Here is a 23,775-nt window from a genome sequence, read left to right as displayed (position 1 = left end):
GTTCTGCTCTTTTCCACTGCTGCCTTGTAAAGTCGTGACACAGAGAGTATCAGCCAGTCCACCGGGAGCCTGATACAAACTGACGTGCCTTGTCACTAGAACATAATGCAGAAGCTGAAATATTTTAAGAGATGTGTTCTACTTCTTGTATAATTATCGTGTCAAGCTTTGAGCTGGCAAAGAGCAGGCCTGTCAGAAGGGAGTGTTCCCAGTAAAAATATCTTTTCAAGGGTAAAGCTTGTGCACCTTGCACAGAAAGATGTGTGTGCTGCTAAATTGGGCGTAGAGTGACTAAGGGGAAAAACAGCAAGGCAGAGGTGACTTCAATGGTGGTTACAAATCCCATCCAATGACACAGCAAGTTTTATGTTCTTGTTATGAAGATAAACTGTCATCGGAAACAGAAAAGACACATCTCTCAGGTTGCTGACACTTTATTGGAGATCATGATGATTAGTTCTAGCTCTTTTCTGCTTGTGGTCCAAGAACAAACTTAAAGTCGTACGAGTTCCTAAGCCACACCTGTTTTTGGTGACAGTCACATTTTTTAATTTTTTAAAACTTTATTGTCACCAAATACAAATAAAATGGTGATTAATAAGACTGTTATACTATGCAATGGTACATTTTACTCCCAGGACCTACAAACTTGGAGGTCCTGGAAACACTTAATATTTCTATGTATAAAGACCCAATGCATACAGACACTAAAACTTGCAGCAGAAGGAGAAATAGCCGTAGAGATACAGTACATGCACTCTGGATGATGGTGAAAGCCTCCCATCAGGTCCATTGATCTTCATTTAAGTCCAGTAATCACTTTGCCTCCCATGAGAGCTGAAAGATGTGGAAAGAAACGTCTGTTTAAACAAGATGTGATCAGAGAGTTTTCTGAGCCTTAAACGGTGAGCTGTGTTACCCGGAAGTGTGCGAGCTCAGCAGGGCTGTCAGCTCTTGTCAGGAGTGTTTTTGAGACCACCAAAGCTGAGACCAAAATCAGAGGTTACTGTAACTGAGACATCACCAAGACTTTAAGGGGTTGAGAACAAGTCATGACTTGTCCCCGTCTGATCATTAAGAGTAAAATGTGGAACATTGGCACCATAGATACTAGTGCTGGGCGATACCACACTTTTATGATTCGATACAATACCAATTATTTTTTCTGCAATTTATTCGATACCCGATACAGATACCGATACTTTCAGTGATTTATTTTTTTTAATAAAATGCAACCCTTGAAAGACAAGTCCCATGACAAATACTGTTAATTTAAAAACTTGAATATGCAAATCCTTTGCTGGCCTTTTTTAACAATGAAATACATTTAGAAAAACTCATAAATAATAAATAATTAACATCCTCTATTTAAATTCTCTGACTGGAAAGCTTAAAACAGCCTCTTCTGATGGATATGTTTTTTCTATATATATTCTTGTTGGAATTCTTGTACTGTACACCTTCTTGTTTGCTGCTGTAACTCCACGAATTTCCCTGTTGCGGGATGAATAAAGGGGTATCTTATCTTATCTTATCTTATCTTATCTTATCTTATCTTATCTTATCTTATCTTATCTTATCTTATCTTATCTTATCTTCACCATGCCTGCTGTTAAAATGACAATGTGATCATGACGTCTCTGAATTTGTCGGTACAAAACTTTGGAGTAAGTTACCCTAAAAGAATCAGAAGTGACACATGCGCTTTCATTTTGCATTTATTAATAATTATCAAATTTTATTAGAGTAATCGATACTCAATTGAGGAGCGTGTAAATAACAATATATCGATACCACAGAATCGATACGCCCACCACTAATAGCTACTAGGCTAGGGTTAGAGAAACACTCGGAAAACAGTCAAACATGAGCAAAGTTTACTTAACACAGATAAACAAGGGTAAGATGTCAGATGTTGTATTACCAAGTTTGGCTAACAATAGCAGAGCTAGCACCAATAGTCTTCTGTTCACGTCAACCAAACACAATCTACATATAACTTGATCCCCATTTTCTAGATATAAAAACTGTCAAACCACACCACACTTTGGGATTCTTAGGTCATCTGTGCTTGTTTACATCCGGGTTGTCGAGCATTACAGCATTAACACAGTGGCCTTTAACAGGAGTTTCAGTCCTCGCTAGTTGCAGGTGGCATTGTTACAGCTTAGACAACATTTGATCAACAGTTTGGGCCTACAATAATAAAAAATATGAATGATTAGTTAATCAGCCCGATTCTTGGGACCTATCACAAAATCAAGGCTATTTTTGATTACTGCACTACTACTGCTCAGAGTATGTTTTGCAGTGGAATACATTGCACACATCTTGTTTGTGACCTGACTCCAGAGGATCAGATTAAAGGTCTGCTGCCTTAGGTTCCAGGCCAATAATGCAATAAAACTGGCCAATAAACCCATTATAATACAACAAACATTGATTGGATATATTCTGAAGTGTTCTGGCGTATAGCTTAAAGTACACAGTCTTCCTTTAAGCTGCAGTAAAGTCATTGTCTTGGAAGTCTTCCAACTGCATAATCAGATTTGTCATGCTTTCTCTTTACTTTGTGAAGTGACAAACTTTAAATCACTTTTTTTCTTTGCGATAACCAACATCTCCTTCAAGGCAAGAACCTGGCAGACCCCCTCGAGGCCACGAGGAAAGCTTTGTTTACGTGGCTGCCATACTGAAGAGTCAGGCAGTTTGGTTTATGGCTGCAGGAAGAGATAGAGATCAGAGAAGGTGTCAGCTGCTGAGTCGGCTGCCGACTCCCCCCTGGCTCCTCTTCCCTCTCTCCCAGGAACCCAACACCGGTCCAGGCCACCAGGACCGAGTAGGAGAATGCGAGGAATTCTCTCAACACATTTGCTCACTGCTTTGCACGTTCTCACCCTGGCGGGATGTGAAGGGTGCCGCCGGCCATGAGGATGCGACCACCTTGTCCCACAGTGTCTGAGCGCAAGGGTGGGCGAGAGGCGGCAACGAGTGGAGGATCAATGCAATTTGGCTGATGGGAAGAGGAGAGCGTCAGGAATGGCACACTGCTGAGAGAGTGAGTCATCCTGGACTGAGCTGCTGTCATTCAGCCAGCACAACAAAGATCCGATCATTTATTTTTGTCACGGCCCCTGCTGGATGAAATCTAAACCCCCAAGGAGTTGATCAAAGGTTCTGGCATGCTGCCGGTCCTGGAGAGCAACTAATGAAACACCGATATCCAAGAATGATCCATAAGAATCTGTGTCAGGTTGTGGTTTATCTAGAGTCATCTGCAAGTTCCTCATAATTAGTCATGTCTTTGTAAGACAGTTTAGGGAATTCATAGAACAGGTATTGAACTTGTGAACATTGTCATATCAAATAACTAGATTTTTTTGCGATAGATAAGTTGAGAAAACAACATATAATTCATGGGGCCCATTATCCAGTTTCCAGAGACCTGAAGACATGTCTTTAACACATAACCAAGTCAAAAATGTGATCTATTTTTGCAATTATCCTGATCTTAAACTTTTTATGTTCTGTAGCAACCTGATGTCAACCTAGCAACATTTTCACCACTTTTACATGTGACTGTCTGATACCCAAATGCTGATTATCAGATGCATGATAGATATGGTAACAACTTTGGATATTCCAAAAGTAATTTACTTTCACATGACTGCAGGATCTCAGCTAACCAGGCAGCAGTGGTGGCATTCTCTTTACTAGCATGGTGGCTCATCCTGCTTCGGTGGAAAAAAAACATGCCACCTTCCCACAAGCGCTGGCTAGAAGACATTTTTAGCCACCTCAGGGTGGAGCAACTAAGATACACGACCAAGGGCTCACTCAATAAGATTACAAGGATATGGCAGCCATTTCTGCAATATATAGGAAGAACCCCTGCCAATTGACTTCCACTTATTTATTTCAAATATGTGCATGATTTCAGTTTAACCCAAATATCACCCTCTCCATTATTGGAATTTCTATTCTTTCTCTTTCCCCCTCTGAGTATTTCAAGCTAATCAGGTGTATGCAAGTGTGTAAGGCTATTATGTATTGTGTTCAGTATGTTTAATATTGTGTGTTTTATGTGTTGAAAAATTTAATAAAAATATTCAAATATATAAAATATTTAAATATACAAGTCACTGAAAATGAAGATTTAAAATCAGATAGTCCAAAGGTAAGAAAACAACCCCGAAAAACTGTCCAAATTGGCCATAATTTCTAATTTTACAGAGTCAAATTTGTTTGCCATGTGTGGCTAACATTAGCAGAGCCAGCACCACTTGCCATCTCTCCTCCTTGCAGGTCATCGTCCACATGCCTACATACAACTGGATCTCCATTTTGTAGATCAAAATACTGCCAAACCACGCGACACTACGAAATGTGATCTGTCATTTGTTCTTGTTTACATAAGGGTAGTAGAGCATTATGACAGCAGCCACTCAACAGAGCTTCAGCAAGTTAGTAGCAGGTGGCCAAACTACAGATTAGACACAACACTTGACCAACATTTCAGGTGCTGATTAGCAGAGGGTAATGATGCTTGATTGTTTCGCCAAATAAACACGCCCTAGTAAAAACCTGTCTTTACTTGGTATGGGTGTCATATGAGAGATAATCTAGGACACTTTAACCCTCCTGTTATGTTCGTTTCTCTGGAACAGCAATAATGTTCCTGGGTCAATTTGACCTATCAGGTCCAAACTTTTTTTTATGTACATTGGAAAGCCCTATATATATCTATCTATATAGATAGATATATATACAACAGTTTTATAAGAGATTTTTGTTTATTTTATTTTAAATTTTTTATTTTTTTTTTGTTTTTATGAACTGATGTTGATAAATTAACACAAAACTCTTCTGTCACATGCTGCCCAGATTTTTATGCTGCATTTAGCTGGTTTGGAAGCCATTTATTGCCTAAAATAGACTTTAAAAAGGGTCAATTTGACACGCAACATAACAGGAGGGTTAAAAGGGTCCTAAAACATATTTGAACATGTGTGGTAGTGATTTGGAGGGGGGGGGTCGAAAATTCCTGGCAGCGCCCCTGTTACACCATCAAAGAAGAGCAGGAAGTCTCTTTTCATGTTGGGCATTTTGTTCTACTGTAGTAGTTAAGATCACAGGTGTTATTTATGCAATTAATGATGACTCAGCTCCATTTTGCTGCTTCAGCTCTGGGTGCTTTAGCCAAAACAGCTGAAAACATTTGCCTAAAAAAAGCCTCATCAAACATGTTTTCATTTTGGGTGATATTCAAAACCAACCTTCCCCTCCAACCAAGACAAACTTTTCTACTAGCTCCAACTCTGAGTAGAAGTGCTCTTGCTCCTGCTGCACCTATACCACTCATCGCTCTCACATGTGGACATCTCCCTCTGGTGTCCCACTGTTGTTAAGACATCCAGTCCTGCCTGTCTGAGGGATGATAACTCACTGCATTGCAGCACTGAGATGCTGGCATATGGTTTGACTGTGATTGATGTCACTTTACTTAGAAAAAAAATGTGTGAGAGTAGTTTTTCTTTTTGTTATAGGAATCCTCTGCATTGCACACACAGGGCAAAGATGACTCAGGTTGACTTGATGAGTGTTCACAAGATGTAATCTCGCTGCCTGGATGCTCATTTGCACATAGTAAAGTAATCTGTGTCATCCCTGCATTGCAGCTAGTGTGAGCCTGGAGTATACACATGGAATAAAGAAGCTAAGGGCGTCATTTGATTACACAAAGACCACTCAAACAGAGCTGTAGATTACATTGAGTTATGTTGTGGCTGCTGTGATATCATATCTTCTTCAAACATTAAGAAGGTTGTGACTATTTTTAAAAACTGACACAGAATACATGTTCATTTAGCAGCAAAGCCCCTTGTGAGGAAACCAGAGTCCCTTCTGTCACAAGTGCACACACACACTTATTGGTGATCAAACATAGCAGTGGGCTCTCTCAACGGAGAATCTGATACAGCTGATCCATCAACAGATGAGGCAGCAGCGAAGCAAACTGCGAGCGCAGTGCACTCCAGGCACGACGACTCATGAGTCACCGAGGTCTCATGTGCTCGTGTCCTTCTGCCCGTGACCTCCTTCTTAAAAGGTCACGCTAATGAGCCTGCTCCCCGCGTGCCCTTCGAGTTCCATGCTGGAGCGCAGGAAACAATGCTGTGTTACAGATGCTATTTTGAATGGTGTCACAGTGTAAAATTTATTGCCGGCCCCCTTTGATGCTGTTTATATCCCTGAGGCCTTGTCAACACACAAAATCATTCTGTAGATCCCTGATCCAGAGCCTGGTATTGACAACAACATTGCCTGAGAACATAAGCAGCAACATCTTGTCTTGATGATTCAGCAGCGGGGAAGTTGTAAAAGTCTTTTGCTCCACTCTAGCAGAGTAAATGTCTCATTCCACTTCCACAGCATGCCACAGCTAAGCAGTTTCTTAACTGGAATCAGGATAAATATGAAGCCACAACAGATCATCAGAACTCTTCTAATTCAGCGTTGCACTTTAATGATTCAGAGTTGGTGCAGCAGAATCAGTCATACCAACAATTTTAATCTCACCAATCCCTTCTGCAGAAAAAAGGAGCAACAGAAGTCTGCTGTGTCGACACCTTTCTAACTCCACTCATCAAGTTGTTTACAATCGAAAACATCAGACTTAAGTGACTTCGCTTGAGGCAATGAATCAGATCTTGTGCAGTCTTTTTCAACGAATACAGTAGTCTATGGAGCTATTATTGCTGCAAAACAATAAGGAAATGCGCAAATAGTTAAAAAACCTTGTAAGATCAAAGCAATCTGGGATACGAAGCACCATCAACAGGCTAACAGCACCTCTTTTCAGCAGCTCTTCTTCTCATTAAGTCATAATCATGCGTTTAAAGAAAATGGTGTTACACTATAACGTAAATATTCCCTGTGGAGGAGCTAGTTTGATGAAATGACTCCTCAATTCCCTCCAGGAAGTGACTAAGGAAGCTCGTCTGACTGAGATAGAGTGAGCCTGTGAGCCTGAGCGCATGGCAAACAAACCCTCACTACATTTTGTTACATCTTTGCAATTTGCTGCACACATCTTGCACAGAAGAACAGACAGCCAATTGAGAGGTGTGTGTTTTCAGCTCTAGCAGGAAAAACTACTACACTTTTTAGCCGGTAGTTGCAAATAAGCTCACTCATTTGTTGATCTGAGTACGCATCTGTGCATCTCGGCTGCATGAATCTGCATACACATCTCTGGATGGGATGACATATGGTGGATCTGTATATACATTAGTGGATACTTGTGGATCTTAGTACACATTTTTGGATCTGAGGATGCATTTGAGGATCAATTTACGCCTCTGCAACTTGTTTTGCAACTTTATCAGGTCCATTAGAGTCATTTTAAAGACCTTTAGAAGACTTCAGTTGAGTTCCTCAACATAAGAATGTTACCACAACAACAAACAACAACTTATTACTTCAAACTTCAAAAATTCTGACTTGATGTTGCCAACTACTTGTATAGAAATGCCAGGGAGGATGTCACACATCAGCAGAAAACCATCATTAAGTGTTATTTGGCCTAAACCAAGTGATTATTAACTGGCATCCATTGTCTTTCAGTTCTCACATGAACACACAACTGTCTTGACAATGTGGACTCTCCTAAGTTGTTAACATGGGAATCTTCTCCATCCCAACAATCCTTCCCAGCTGACATGAACGCAGCATAAGGCCATCACCTGTGGCGAGGGGTCACAAGCCGAGCATACTCTAAAAATATACCAATAAATACTTAAAATCAAACCCCTAGCACTCCTTATGATCGCCCGTCACCTAAAGGATGTTTAACATTCGAGCATAATGGTTCAAAAGATGGATAGAGTAATTGAAAACTGTCTTATATAAAATCACTTGTTAATTTAAGTTTGGGCCGTCAGAAGCCCACACTTCCTTAAATCTCATTGTGATTGTCTCTCTCCGGTCTCTCATCTCCCTTGCAATTAGCTCTGCGGCTGCCGCGTGTGTGCTCCGAAAAAAAAATAAAAAAACAGAAGTCAGTGAAAGCATACACTTCAGATTACGGGGTTTCGGAAAACAAACTCCGGAAGCCACTGATTGACAGATGTGTCTGCCCACTCTGGTTCCCTGGCTGAGGCCGTGGCTGCTGTGGCTGTGCTGTGGTTGCCACTGGTCCATGTCTGAAGACTTCTGAGGCAGGGCCATTTCTAGGTTACAACAACACCACCACAGTGACTCTGCAGCGCCGGATATCCGAAACACTTAGGAGGCTCATTAAGACAGATTTAGTTTGAGGCTTGTAAATAACTAGTGCCCCCTGTAGAACAACGATGCATCTTCTCTCTGACAGAGTATTCTGTCTTTGTGAGGAGCTTAAAATACTTCATATAACACAAAAGGTACAAGCAGCAAAGTGGAACAATACACCTATTTGTCATATTTTACCATATTTTAAGCAGTCATATAAATATTGTAGGCATCTTACCTAAAATATGTCAAAATAAAAGGACCAGTCTATTTTTTCTTTGCTCTGTGAGGAATGTAAATAACAACACTGCAGCGTCCGCCTGCGGAACAACCATACAAGGTCAACGGCGCTGGACTAAGAGCGCCCCACACAAACTACCACTCTGAGAGGCAGTACAGTGCATAATGATGGCATTCACATCAGTGGTTGAGGGGGAAAGCTGCCTCCTGACCACTTCCAACTAACAAGCTCAAATAAGACCGATGATGACCTCACGACTGCCGACTAGGCTGGTGAATCCAGCAGGATGTCTAACTCTAAAATACTTGCTTGCATGTGCTACAGATAGACAGTTATGTGTTGGTTCAATATCTTTGTATACAACAGATGTATAAAAGCTGATGTTTCACTTAAAAAGTGACAAATGAAATGTTAAATATTCAACCTTTCTGAAGTAAAATGTAAAACAAAGACTAGACCTTATTAAAAAAATGTAAAAACTAAAAAGCAAGTGTATTTGAGTTGTTGAGTCAAAAAATCTCAGATAAACTTAAAGGGATGGTCTGTTTTTTGTGGAGGGGTTGAATGAGATACTTTTCAATATTAATTGTGTAAAGAGTAATTGGATTAGCCACAGGGATCATCAATCAATCAATCAGACTTTATTTATAAAGTGCTTTTCATACGATGGCATTGTAACACTAAGTGCAGTACATAAAAACAACTTAAAATAGAATAAATTAAGAAAAAGATCCCACCCCCAGCCCCAACCACCCCACAATCCTAAGGTTAAAAACACAATATATATAACAATAGTAATAAAACAATAAAAATTTAAAAATTAATTAAAAAATAAGTTGCTGAAGGAACTGAGGAAACGCTCTCATGATATCTTAATGAGGAAACACTTGAGGTAAAATAAGATGTTAAAATGCAACACAGGAAATTAAAATCACCAAAATAAAATAAATTACTAAGATAATAAAACAGTAAAATATTAAACCATTAAAAGAACATAATATGCTATAATTAAAATAAATAAATAAGTAAATAAATAATTAGATAAAGTAGAATAAAAGTAACTTAAATTTGAAATAGATAATAAATAAATGAAAATAAAAATAAATAAATAAATCATAGTTGGCTTGGCCCCTTTGTAGAGAAACTAGCACACAAAGTCAACTCTACTGCATGACTTAGCCAATTTCAACAAACTCTAACCAAAGCCCTATTCTCTGTATAAGTGTGTGCTCTATTCAGAAATTTTGAAGCGCTTTACTCAACAGTCAGAAAGCTTATTTGTTTTTACGTCATCCTTGGACGGGACACATTTGTGTTTCCCTGCCTGTCCATGCTGACCATCATCCCCTATAGCTAATACACATACTGTTGACAAATACCTCATTCAACCCCACTTACAAAAAAGCCCCACACTATTCCTTTAACACTAGCCTCATTCACCTCACAAAACCAGGTTTATTTCAAGACATTACAAAGAAGGAAAAAATACATTATTCTCATTTCAAGAAACTTAACGAATACATTTTGCTGCATCGGGAGATGTCTTTACTTATGCAATACAAGCAATTAAGGCTTTATTATTTGCCAGTAATATCCATAGACTGTATAAAATATGGACGTAGTATCCGTGACGTCACCTATCTGTTTCTGAAGCGCCGTTTTGAGGCCAACCGGCGGCAACGGCCATATTGCTGTTGTCGAGCGATTGTGACGTAAAGAGGCGGGCTTTGAGCCTCCTAGCCAACAGCTACAGTGTTCCCGCCTGTCAATCAAGTCAGCTGTGTCACTCATTGGAAGACTTGTAATCTCAATATCTTCGAAATTGCCGTGTTAGAAAAAAATTCACCTCCATACAGTGTGTTCCAATCAAGAAATGAGCTAACCAGTCTAAACTCGTTTTTTGTACCAGACTGTAAACATGTTTATTTCTGCTGTAAAGATCGGCTTTTTTGAATTGGTGTGTATGTGATTTCCGGTACTTCCGGAGCCAGCCTCAAGCGGATCCTCAAAGAACTGCAGCTTTTAGCACTTCCGCATTGGACTCATATTTTTAGACTTGAGGTTGTTGCTTGGTTTTATATCAATATCATCCAAAGTGTTCCCTATATTGTTCAGAGCCAGAAATATGGTACTTATATAAAATGTAACAGTTTGTTTCGTTTTGTTGAACATAATACATCTAAGACTTATTTTGTTAGTGCAACATATTTGGGGCTATTTGCCTCCATCAATCGACACAACATGAGTGGATAAAATGAGGATTTAACGTTTAAGTGTTGTCTTGTACTTGAATAAAGTTTCCCCCTGATTCATGTCAGAAAGCTGTCAAAAAGCCATGTTAGTTGGAATACAATGAAAATAACACCAATGACAACATGCAACTTCATCACATCACTTTGTTATGTTGACTGAGAGACCCTTGTAGTAGAAATAAAATACTGCTCCTTTAAATAAATCAACTCTAAACTGACTCCATTACTTCCTCTGTAGTGTATCGTTCTGGTAGTATTTGAAGCAATCAGGTTTGATGATTTTGGTTGGACTGAAGACGAACAATTGTGCTCAACCAAATTTTAAGCTTGAGCACAAAGGAGGAAATTCTTCAATGACAATGTATACGCTGTGGTGTCTTGGTTTTTTTTATGTTGTAATGTGCATGACACAAAAAGTAATATATCTTACTTATAAACCATTTGGATATGAAAACAATAGTTGGTGGAAGTAAACAGAAATCAAAATACTAAATTAAGCTTCTCAAAAAGTGTTTTATAGGGAGAAATTCAAAAAGCAGGACAACACAGACCCAAACAGCAACTTCAGTTTCTCTCTATACTTTCATTGTAGGCATCCAGGATGAGTAATCTGAAGAACAGTGTACAGGTAATATTATTCTTATTTTAAACATTTAATATCATATTCCTAAACATGTTTAACCCAGACTAAATTCAGCACCACTACCAGAGTGATAATCTAGGAGGATATTTCTACTTTTAGTGAAGTGAAACATATATATATATATATAATGCATGCTGTTGTCTGTCAGTGGTCACGTGCATTTGTTTGGGAACATACAGTGAAGCATAGGAGTGGAGGCGTTTCAATTTTCACTCAAAAAACATAACCTAAATCACTTCCTGTGCTGAGTTAAAAAGAGATGTATCCATGGAGGACAGCCAGATAAACTGGATTGTCATCCTGGGATTAAGTCCAGGACTTGTAAGGTGTTTCACAAGTCACCTGTGCTGCCACAGCAGTTGTCGTCTGGAACACAACATAAACATCTATACGTGTGGTTGGAAGCGTGATGTTGTGACCGCAGTGTTTGCATGACTGGATCTGATATTTTGGTCACGGCTGTAGGCAGCGCTGGAGGAGTTCAGGAATGTGTGACCACAGAGCTCTTTGGCCCCACGGCTGCATGTCTTCCTCCCTTGTCTGGGTCCAAAGACACGGACCATCACACCCCTGAACGTCTCCTCCAGGTCCACTGTGTGACAAACCGCAGCCGACTGCCACCCACTCACAAGCTGGAAAATGACAACCCTCTGCCCTGGATGGCTGCTGCTGCCTTAGAAGTGCAGAAAAAAACTGAGCAATTTCACTTTTTGCTGCACTTCAGAGGGAGTCGTGATTGTTTCCGCCCTGACTGTGGGCGACTGTGCTGCTGAGGACATGTCATGTTCATGTCAATCAGCAGGTCGGAGGCTTTTACCTCTGTGGTCACTGCGGCACCGGCCTCCTGCTGCCACCTTCTGGACTGCTGTGCTGAACTCAGTCTCATAAATGTCACTCACATGGCCTGAAACAAATAAATGGAAACATCTTAACAAAGTAGTCACATTATTCATCAGCTTGTTTGAAATATTTGCCAGAAGTTTCAGAGTAAATTGGTATGTACAATTCAATGATTGATTCTGTATTCATTCAAGTTCCTACAAATTGCACATGTATCGCGACAATTACACTGCAAAAACTCAAAATCTTAGAAAGTGAAATTGACTCATTTTTAGTCAAAATGTCTTATCCCACTTAATTTAAGATACATTTACATAACAAGTAAGATTTGAGTAAGATAGAGGGACCTTTTTTAAGACAATGCATCTTAAATATATTGTTGAGTCAAACAATCTTGAAATGATCTTGTTTTGAGTTGTAATTTAGAAGAAACAAGGTTTATTTTACATTTTTCAAGCTGAGATCTTTTTTGTAGAAGACAGATAATCTTGATTTAAGACAAACCTTTTACTTGATTTAAGTAAATGCATTTTATTGGAGAACAGCTCCATTGATGAAAGAAAGAAAGAAAGAAAGAAAGAAAGAAAGAAAGAAAGAAAGAAAGAAAGAAAGAAAGAAAGAAAGAAAGAAAGAAAGAAAGAAAAAGAAAGAAATGTGTTATCTCAAACTGAAATGTACCATTTAGTATTTTCTATCATGTTGGCAGCAGGGGGCAGACACACTGCTGAAAGCTTCACCTCCAGGGTCGCATCCGGCCCGCTTGGTCTCTACATACCTTTAACGCTAATAAAGGAAATAAATTAATCGTTCCTTCCGGGAAAACCAGCTTTTTTTTCTGAGATAACAAGAAAAAAATTGTTGTGGCCTTAATAACTGAAATGAAACATTTATAATTTTTATACCATGGATTGTTTTTTTTTCCAGAAAATTAGATAAACATGTCAAGAAATTGAGATGGTAAAATTCCCGAATGCATGTCCAGGTAGGACTCCCACAGTTATACAACGGTGTTAAAGGTGCAGTGTGTAGAAATGGGAATTTTAAGGACATCTAGCGGTCAGATTCTAGACTGAACCCCTCCGTTCCTGACCCTTCACATCACCAAAGCGACAGTGGCCGTGAAGGACCAGAAGCTCTCCCGAAAATGGTAATTAGTTATCAGACAATGTGTCGTGTTGCCGTCAGACAAAAGACATTATTAAACATTACAAGTCGTTGGTTTATCCATTTACTCTGTGAGCAGTCGGCACAAAGCTAAACAACATTTCTTTCCAAAACAAATACACGTTCTGAGCTACTGTAGAAACATGATTGCGGTTCATGATGGCAGCCTCCATGAGGAGACCCGCTCCTTATGTAGACATACAAACTTATTTTAAGAAGAAAAAAAACAACTATAGTTTTATATAGGTTATTATACACTAATTTGAACATACTTATAAAAATAACATCCCATTTCCACCAAATCTGTTCTGCTAAATGCTACTAACTTCTAGACACTGCACCTTTAAGTGATGAGTTTGGGTAACAATTTTATAAATTAAAGCTGTCTTTACTGTTTGTTTTCTGTCCCTTTTTGCCATTAACATCCAAACAGCAACATTTATTTTACCACATTGAAAAGAATAAACTGCATTTAGGAGTCTACATAGGTACACTACAAGTAAAAAGTTTGTAAACACCTTCTCATTCAAGGGTTTGTATTTATTTTAATTATTTGAAACACTGTAGATTAATACCAAAGACATCAGAACTATGAAAGAACATATATGGAATTATTTAATGAACATAAAAGAGTTAAACAAACCAGAATATGTTTTATATTTTACATTCTGTAAAGTAGCCCCCTGTTGTTCAGAGGTAGGGTTAGTAGCTTATTTATACAGTCTATGGTTAGTACATAATGGATAGCTCTATTTGACCACTGTTGTAATCCATATTATGGCAGAACCAGATTATTTCATGAAGTGTACCTCTATGCTTTTTAATTACTTTAGGTCATTGCTGGTCATTTCTTCTGATGTTGTTGCTGCTATTTTGTTTTGTTTTTGTAGTGTCTTGTAAGTCCACATGGGCTGGGCACCTTTATGGTGCACGACACGATGAATAATAAATAAACTAAACTAAACTGAACTAAACTAAACAATGCTGAAAATAATTAAAATAAATAAAAACATTGAATGAGAAGGTGTGTCCAAACTTTTGACTGGTAGTGTGTATGGTATATATAAAAAAAACAATCAAATCGGTGTATCCCATTAACCCATAGACTGTATAAAATAACATTAACATTTATTAAATAGCATTAACCCCATTCACTTTGCCGCAACGCCAAAGTGTGTTTTACGAAAGCAGATTCGACAAATTGTCTCAAAAAATAAATAAATAATTTATCCTTAAATAATTATCCCCCCTCTAGGACCAAGTCTTGGAGAAATCAAATTTGTATGGTTGGGGATTTTTAATATTTTTGAAAGGAGCTCCTGAAATAATTTCTAAGTTTACCTTTTTTGACGAATCAGCTTCAGTTTCATGTAAAATGAGTCTACACGACGTCACTTCCGCTTGGTTCAGGCGGGCTGGATGAAAACACACCGTGCAAAAAAGGGGCAGCTTATCACAATACTTGCATTATTTTGATAGGTATGCGATCAAGTCTATTTATACAGTCTATCAATCAGGTAGGCTAAAGTAAATACATTATTCCAGGACCTATATGATGCAGGTATCTAAAGTGTAAGCTAGTTTAGGTACCGTTGGTGTCAACGTTACAGCTAGCGTACCTACCGTTGAGGTAGGATAAGAGGTGTTCTCGTCTCTTCATTTCACAAGCTATGGACCGACCTGCGAGGTTTGTAATCCGTTTTAAAACCCTATTCGTGGTTTCTCTATGCTTGCTGTAATGCTAACATGCTGTTAACTGTTGACACGCAGGAAAACAAAGGCTGTGAGTTACCTTGAAGCCAATGACTTCGATGAAGGTGAGAAGTTATGACCCTTTTTATCTGTTAAAGCTGCTTATAGAAGCATTTTTGGAGAGTTAAACGAGTTCTGTATCCTTATGAACTCCAAAAGTTAAATTGTTAACCCTGCCGTTGCAACAGTTAAATGTGCACTGCAAAAACTGAAATCTAAGTAAGATTGAGTATATCTCAGATAATGGTGAAATTTGCTTATTTTTTGCCTGATAAGATAGTTTTTCTCACTAAGCAGTTTTTATGTTTTGAGTGTTTTGGTCCTAAATGATCTCAGTAAGATATTACAGCTTGTTACTGAGATGTTATGACCTATGTGGGTAGTACTTGCTTTAAACTAGAATATCAACTGTTACACAGCCGTTTCATCAACACTCACAAGTATAAAACTGCTTTTTCAAAGACATAATTTATTATTTCAAGCATGAAATAAGAAACTTTGATACAATTGCATCTCTTCACACAATTAAAACAAATGACAGCCAAATGTAATCCACAATAAAAAATATGTACTACTATATATTAGTACAGTTGGCAGTACTGTAAACTTGTCACTTAATATTTAAACGTTTAACATTTCAAACAGAAGTAATTCATATACATTCAGATAAGTTCTTCCAAATTACGAGGGAGAAAATGATCCTACAATAATGAGAGATATATGTTCTTAACTTTTTTCTTTCCATCAAGAAAAGTAAATTTGTTTTTAGAGTAACTTTGCTGGTTTCAAGAAATGTAATGCCTAGTGCATGTCATTATGTCAAGATATTGGCACTAGCATTTACTTAATTTAGGAATATTTTTCAACATATTGAGGAAAGAAGTCTACTTTTTATTTTCTATCCAGAAAAATGCACTTGTTGTTAGTAAAAATACACTAATTTTAAGGTATTTCTGGGTTCATTGAGGTTAGATATCTTTACTTTTTTTGCAGTCTTGACAAGCCAAATTTTCTTGTTCTGTTGGCAGATAATTTTGCTTAGTTTAAGTAATATACCCCCAATTTTTGTATATTTTTTCTTGTTTTTGAAGGCTGGCTTTTTTCAGTGTGGCGACTACACAAAGCTCCCCAATAACTATCAACTCAAGACCATGCAGCCAGCAGCTACAATACATGTTGTACTTTAGCTGTTCTTCAAGAATATACAGGCCACTTAAAATATAATGCATCAAATAAAGTTAACAGATACAATTATTGAAGACAGAAGTGGGACATTGACTCTGACAGTCTGTTACAGAGCTCCTGAAGACCTGCATATGTGATCATTTCTATCTTGTGCACACAATTGTGTATCCTATGTGAACAAAATAACTATCTTGTGCTATAAGTTACTTTGGAGTTGTTGTTCATGTGTTCTCTGGCTCAAAGGGGCTGTAATATGTATCAGTTTTTGATGTTTAATGTTGACTTGTACAAATCAACACAAAAGGGGGTGCACCACTCGCATCTGCCCAGTAGAGGGCGCTTAAATTACACACAAAATACCAGGCCCAGTGTGAGCTCATGACTAGTCTGCAGCATCTTTATAAAAGGCCAGTATTTACATCTCATTTGATGTCATCGTGATTGATATTCTTGATCATCACTAACCACCAGCACTTCTTTATTGTGTTTCAACGATCTCCATCAGATGAGGATTTTGCCTGTGCAAAGGCTCCACCCAGCAAGAAGGCAAGAGAGGATGCAAAGCAGGAGCACAAGAGATCACTGAGCAGGTCCTCCAGTCAAGGGTCCAACTCCCAAACGTCAACTAGCCAGAAGATCAGGTAATGGTGAAGATGGTTTGACACAGAGGATCAGAGGATGGGCATATGAAGATCTCATTAAATCACTAAGGAAAAGCAAACAGCTGACATGTTAGGATATTGTAAAGTCGCTGGGTGTGGTTGAGGTTTGAGATCAAAGCCCTTGTCAACTCGCCCTGATAGATAAACATCAGTCATAGCCAGTTATGATAGAGTATTGTAAAGTCAGGCTGATGACATGATTGGAAGATTTCCAACAAAACAGTGTTTTCATTTGTGCTATGGGTTGTTTATCCGTTACTGATCTTAGATAAATGATCAGACTTGAAACCTCAAAACAAACAATCTGGTTTTTCTTGTAGGTGTGGGATTATCTCATCAACACTGATCTGTTTTTTTTTCTCCCAGAAGACCTTTGGATGAGCGTGTGCAAGATAGAGATCTAGAGGCAGCAATAGCTCTGTCCTTGCTCAACAACTCAGATGAACAGACGAACCAGTCTCCCCCAGCTACAGGTATTTGTTGACTTGTTTGTTTGTTTGTTTGTTTCCATCATTCAAAAGCTGTGTACTTAAATCCTGTTAAATCTGTTAAGGAGGTGTCATGGCTCAAGTTCCTGTAGATGAAAACACGGATCCAACTTTCTTACACTTCTCCAACTGCAGTGTGGATTTAACAGCTTTAGGTGAACTCCTTCATCTTTTTCTTGTGCACATTATTTTGTTGTGTTTTTCAGAAACACATTTTAATCTTGTGAGATGAGGATACAAATGCAATATAAAATCCTTGTCCTTCAGGTCTGGAGGAAATCACGTCAGAGAAACAAACACTTCCTCCTTCCAGGCAGAGAAAGGCTACCACAGAGGAGCTGAGGAAAAAGGCATCTGATGAAGAGGACGAATATGAGCCCACGTTGTCACCAGGTAGCCACCCTTTTATTCAGCCGATCCTGGGTCTGTTTTTTCTTTCTTTGTCAATAAAGTCATATTAACACCATGGCATCCAAAGAAAGAGTTACCATATCACACTGCTTCTCAAAACACTTCGATGTTCCCCTTTCGATACAGAATCTCTTAAAATGTTTTAGTGTAACTCCATAAAGTGCTCAATGGTCTAGCTCCTCAGTAGGCTATAGCCCTAACCGGACCCTTAGGTTTTGTAATCCTTTTTTCTGAAACAAACTGCCTGCTGACCTACAGTCTATCACAACTAGGGTTGCAGTCCGTTAAATTTCCATGGGAAGTGAAGCTGGGGAATTTTGGAAATATTCTAAATTGGAAATTATGGGAATTAACCATAGACTGTATAAAATATGGCGAAGTATCAGTGACGTCACCCATCTGTTCCTGAGAGCTGTTTTGAAGCAAATCGACGGCAGCAGCCATATTGGTAATGCGGAACTCAACTTGGCAGAGTGTGACGTAGTGTGAGTCTCTTAGCCAATGGCTGTGTGTTCACGACTGGGAGTCACGTCAGTCATGTCCTTATTTGGGCAAAACTCGTAATCTTAATATCTTCTTAACCGTCACGTTAGAAAAAAATTCACCCCCCGTACAGTGTGTGTCGATAGAGAGATTAGCGTTGTAGGGCCAAGACGTTTTTTAACCAGGCTGTAAAAATGTTTATTAATGCTGCAAAGGTCGTCTTTTTCCCATTCATATCAATGTGGTTTCCGGTGTTTCTGCAGCCAACCTCAAGCGGATTTTCGATGTATTGCAGTTTATATCACTTCCGCATTGGCTTCATCGTTTGAGACCAGAGTTTGCTGCTTGGAATTAACTGAGAATTGAGGGTAATTTATTGGAAAGGTATCATATCCAAGCATAACTATTTGTTTTGTTATATGCAGACATCCATCCAAAATAATACAGTTAAAACAGATTTATTTGTAAGTAGAACTTTATCAAGTGTTTAATATTTTATTGAACAATCAATTTTTTCATTGAAAAACAAAAATATGAATGTTGGGTTAAATGTTACTCATCCCTCCGACCCAACCTATTCAAAAATTAACTAAATAGCAATCCCAACAAATTCCCTCTCAAAATGTTTAATGAAAAGAGCCACTCTCCCTCCAAAATAGTCCCATTCAACATGCAAATAAAAAGTGAATGAAGGGGGCGTGGTCTCAATAGCCCTGCAGTAAGCAGTGTGCTATGTGCATGTGATTGAGGAATAGCATAGATATTCAACTGTACTTGCATGAAATCTGGTTGTTTTAGTCAGGATAATGCTTAAATATATTTTCCCAAACTATATTTAAGTTCCCTATTAAGAGCCAAACTTCAATTTAGTTAACTCATGGTTTATTCCCCAAAAAATCCTGTTAATTCCCATGGAAAGTTTCCAACTTTGATACTTCCCAGAATTTTGCCACCCTAATCACAACTGTCTCTATCTATTTTGCAGAGCGTATGAATAGTGATACCGTGTGTATGTACATATGAATACCCAAGTGGCTGGCTGCATGTGCAGCAATGTTTTTTTATAGGATTTTACTGTCTTTATGATCTTTGTTTGATTGCTGTTTGTTGTGTTTGATCCTTAAAAATATGTTTAATTTATTTCTTGAATTTATTTAATGTTTTTTCACTTCTAATATTATTATTATATTATTTTATTCATGTATGTATTTATTAATTAATTAATTTAGAATTCTGTAATCAACTTTTATTAAATGTTTTCCTATGTTTGCTATTTTTAGAGTCGCAAAGTGATGATGATTTCAGTGCGCCGTCTGAGAGTGAGGATGAGGAGTTCACTGTCAAGAAGTCCAGCAAAGCTAAAAAGCAGAAAGGGACCAAAGAGAAGACGAAACCGCCTCCTCCTGCAACTAAAAAAGAAAAACAACCATCCAAACCATCAAAGCCCAAACCACAAGCAGCAGGTATGTTAAGTTCACCAAAGCAGATGCAGCTTGGAGACGTGATTTTAACATCATGTGTTTGCTGGTACATGAACTTCTTTGTTTCACAGCAGCTTCCACTCCGGTGAGAAGTCCTCCAGTGGCTAAACTTGCACCAAAGCGACCTGCCTCAGCAATGGTTGTTCCCAAATCAAAGCCTGCAGTGTCTGTGAGCCCAGCAGGGGGTAGAGTACCCAAGTGGAACCCACCAGGTGCAGTAATAATAACACTTTTAAACCCTTTTCTAATTCGAGAACTCCTGAAGACTTGCAGGAAATTCAGAACAGCCTGCATCTGAGGTCTGCTGGAGTTGCTTATCCACATCCACCACAGTGTGGGTGTTCTCCTCAAATGCTGGGGGTCTCAGGAAGCAAGACAGGCTTTTGGCTATTGAGTTTATTCACACTGTCAATGCATGATCAGACAGGAATAGTCTGGTGAGCATAAAGAAGTATGAAGCAGCTTAATTGTGTGCGTGAAGGTCACACACCAATCACGTGAAAAAATTAATCATCCACTCCTTCTTGTTCGTGTTAAATTTTCCTGAACATTCTCACATCAGCTACCTCAACTTCTTGTGGAAACTACACTTTGAGACAGGCAGAAAGTCAGGATAAAATAATCATTCACACTTGCAGCCCACCCTGAAATAGAATGTTGTACCTGTGTGAACACAGCTATAGAGACATTACCCGTTTGTTTCCCTGACTTAAATGTTCGTTGCTTCACCCCCCCCCCCCCCCCCCCCCCCCCGTAGGTCAAGTGGGTAAAAGTTCCAGCTCATCCCAGAGTCCATCGGGGAGATCTCCAGCTCAGGGTCTGCGTCTGGGACTGTCTCGCATGGTTCGCGTCAAACCTCTGCATCCAAGTGTTACGAGTCACTGATTGAAGGATCCACCTGCCTGTGTGTGCACCTGTTTTTAAACCAGGTCGTTTTGTCCTTTTTATCACACGTTTTCTAAAAAAAGGGTGATTTTCCATCACGACATGACCCATTAAAACATGATGTAGTTTTATTCAAAGCTCTCTACTTACTAATTAATGTGTTTACCTTTAGATTTCATTTGTCAACACAGAATGAAAAAGTCAACAGTCACATGGTTAGCTGTGTTGACTTGTGTGGTTTAAGTTAGTGGAGTCATTTACACAGGCTTTCCAGCACAGCTATGGTGTTGGTAGACTCTCTTCTAAATTCACATCACAATACTAGGATTTTTTCCCCCCTTTTTTTTATTCTACAATTTTGTAACTTTTCACTTTTTTTTCTGTTGAGAGTCCAGACTGTATATTATGTACATACAAAATAAAATTTAAAGCCTTTTTAATTTTGTATTTTTGTATTTCTTAACGTTTTCACTAATGTGAAAAATTACTATGAGCTTCCAATAAAGCGATCATCGTGAATTTTACAAGTTGTTAATAAGTATATTTGCATTCACATTGAAAGGTTTCAAATTCATAAATTTTATTTTTCAAAAAGCAGGTAGAAATAACAGTGCAGTTTCGTACAGTGTTTTTTGTTTTTCTTAAACATACATGAACAGGAACATCCCTCCCTCCCCCTCTCCCTCTCGCAAACCTGTTGTACAGTGAGACAGACAAGTAGAAACATACATATATATACATAACATCCACAGTGACAACCAGTGAAGACCGACAGGTTTAAAATAACAATCATTCTAATAATATAAAATACAATCAAAATAAACTAAGATAACTCAGGTATAAAAAACGTGTACTTTGGAACCTAAGATAAGATAAGATATTACTTTATTGATCCCCCGGGGGGGAAATTCAGTTGTTACAGCAACCCAGACATAAGTACAATCAAGAAAGAAGTTTCAATAAGTAGAAAATAAGTACAAAATAAAAATAAAACAAAATAACATAAAATAAAATAAAACCGCAGCGTCTCCACAACGTCTTTTCTTTGGATGTTGCAAAGGACTGTAGTGCTGTAAGGGAGCTGGGAATAGAGATTGGAGTGAAACAAAGAATCAAGGATAATGGGTTGGAGAGTAGGTCTTTTGCAGCAGTATAAGCTTTTGCGTTTCCTAGAGAGACAGAATCTGAGTTGTTAGTATTAGCCAAGCATTTACAAACAGCAATTGAGTTTGGGAGCAAAATGGCATCTAGAAGAGCTGTGACCTTGTCCTGATGGAGAAGAAGATTTCAAATTTTAAGAATTGTCTGTGTTTCAACAAAAAGGAAAAAGATTTAGAAGTGCTTTTAGGTACCAGCAGGATTTTTCTTGGAGTGTTCACAACAGATTTTAAACTTTTGGAACAGCACTGCAGTGTCTGGGAAATTCAGAAATAAAAAAAATAAAAAAATAAAAAAATAGATCCATCAGAGGTTTCTTACCAATCAACTGCACGCCGACATGTTTTCAAAAATGGGCTCACATCTTCCCAGTTCTCTGATGGTGTTGTGTAAGTGTGATGTGTGGGACTGAAATATTTGTGGTGTATATGTTGCATTGAGCTGGTGTGAGAGAGACTGATGCAGCACATTTGTGTTGTGTCCAATAAATGTGTGGTAATGTGAGTTTGTCAAAAGTCTCCCTCAACCAACCTTTTTCATATGGCTCATCAGGTTCTGGTGACACGTGAGAGGTACAATGCAGTTCCTCTGGTGTCATGAAATCTGTTGCAGCTGTTGAAACTGCTTTCCTAGCTCCTGCAACAAGCTCAAAAGAGGTATCTGATGATAACAATATCCATTGATATGCACACATCAGGTTTGGGGTGTGGTAGACAAAGGAGTATGAAAATTTTTTTCTCCAGGTCAGATAGTCTGTGAACTTTGACACCTTCTGGGGTTGATACCAAACAAAGGCCTAATTTGCACATCAAATCTCTGCCCATCAGGTTAATGGGACAGACAGCAAGAATGCATGTTTGAAGCTAGTATTTGACTCATCCCCACATTTGAGTGGGACAGTAAAGTTTTCTCTAATTGTTTAACCTGATGAACCAACAGAGTATAATTAAAATAATCCCCAATACATTTTAGTTTTCTTTTTAGTGATTTCTTAAGTTGTTGTCACAGAATGTGAGGCTCCTGAGACAACTAAGAATGAAATGATCAACGTGTGTACTGAACATATGTTAGAGCAGTTGTATGTCTATTGTCTAACCCAGGGGTGTCCAAAGTACGGCCCGGGGGCCAATTGCGGCCCCAGGTCCATTTATTTATGGCCCCAAGCTTCCATCTTAAATTGTGTTATTTATAGCAAAGAAATTAATCACAGTTTCTTTCTACAAACAAAACTAAAGTCAATCCAGAAACGTCTCAAAAAGCTTCATGTGGACTACCTGTCTAAAGCCAAAGCTCTGGGAATTCTGCAAGGCTTCAATAAAGAAGAAACATGAGGACTCTTAAAGTTGACAAGTTTTCAAATTAATGTTTTTATCATGATGTGAAAATGTTCTTGATGAACACTAAAACTTCAGAAGACACAAAAGAGGACACAAGACAAGATCAAATTCTGAAATTGTGCAGAAAAGGCAAAATTTGGTGCATCAAAAATGTTCAGAACTCAGGAAAACAATTATTTTGTTATAAAATGTTGCCTGCTTGTCAGAAAGGTCTTAAAAACCACATAAAAAAAGAAGTGTGATGGAATCTAGATCATGATCCTGCCATAGGAAAATAATGATACAATACTTTTCCCACATTGCCGGACCCTAATGAGAAACATTTTCCTCCAGAAGAAGATAACGTTTGCTCATGTGTACATGGCTTGTGGAGAACTGAGGACTACCTAGTTACTGATTTATTGAGACAAAATTTAAAATGATTGTTATTAAATGAATATTTCATATCTAACTTTTGGGATTCCTAAGTCTCAGTAGGAGCCACTGGCCCTGAGGTATTCTGACATCATATGTGGCCCTCTT

General features: G+C 38.4%; 1 protein-coding gene and 2 long non-coding RNA genes across 5 annotated transcripts; 1 reads left to right on the top strand and 2 right to left on the bottom strand.

Moving 5' to 3' along the window:
- Positions 1-418: 418 nt before the first annotated feature.
- On the bottom strand, positions 419-1,123 carry LOC117804805. Its single transcript, XR_004629256.1, has 2 exons — positions 920-1,123; positions 419-837 (listed from the first exon to the last, which is right to left on the bottom strand). It is a non-coding gene; the product is annotated as an uncharacterized LOC117804805 (long non-coding RNA).
- Positions 1,124-11,257: 10,134 nt separating this feature from the next.
- On the bottom strand, positions 11,258-14,826 carry LOC117804804. The gene is made up of 2 exons (XR_004629255.1): positions 14,753-14,826; positions 11,258-12,311 (listed from the first exon to the last, which is right to left on the bottom strand). It is a non-coding gene; the product is annotated as an uncharacterized LOC117804804 (long non-coding RNA).
- On the top strand, positions 14,795-21,198 carry rad51ap1 (RAD51 associated protein 1). 3 transcript variants are annotated; one of them, XM_034673174.1, is made up of 9 exons: positions 14,795-15,098; positions 15,182-15,228; positions 16,854-16,989; positions 17,377-17,483; positions 17,564-17,653; positions 17,766-17,891; positions 19,673-19,855; positions 19,948-20,085; positions 20,631-21,198. In XM_034673174.1, the coding sequence occupies exons 1-9, from the start codon at positions 15,082-15,084 to the stop codon at positions 20,756-20,758; spliced, it is 972 nt and encodes a 323-aa protein (XP_034529065.1). In that variant the 5' UTR covers positions 14,795-15,081; the 3' UTR covers positions 20,759-21,198. The 3 variants fall into 3 exon arrangements, with proteins under 3 accessions (XP_034529065.1, XP_034529064.1, XP_034529066.1); XM_034673173.1 differs by having other exon boundaries at positions 19,945-20,085; XM_034673175.1 differs by having other exon boundaries at positions 14,796-15,098; positions 17,380-17,483; positions 19,945-20,085.
- The last annotated feature ends 2,577 nt before the right edge of the window (positions 21,199-23,775 follow it).

The sequence above is a fragment of the Notolabrus celidotus genome, chromosome 21, assembly GCF_009762535.1.
Source record: "Notolabrus celidotus isolate fNotCel1 chromosome 21, fNotCel1.pri, whole genome shotgun sequence".
In the NCBI taxonomy this organism is placed as follows: domain Eukaryota; kingdom Metazoa; phylum Chordata; class Actinopteri; order Labriformes; family Labridae; genus Notolabrus; species Notolabrus celidotus.
Note: the sequence above shows the minus strand (reverse complement) of the source record. Positions and strands in the feature narration are given on the sequence as shown.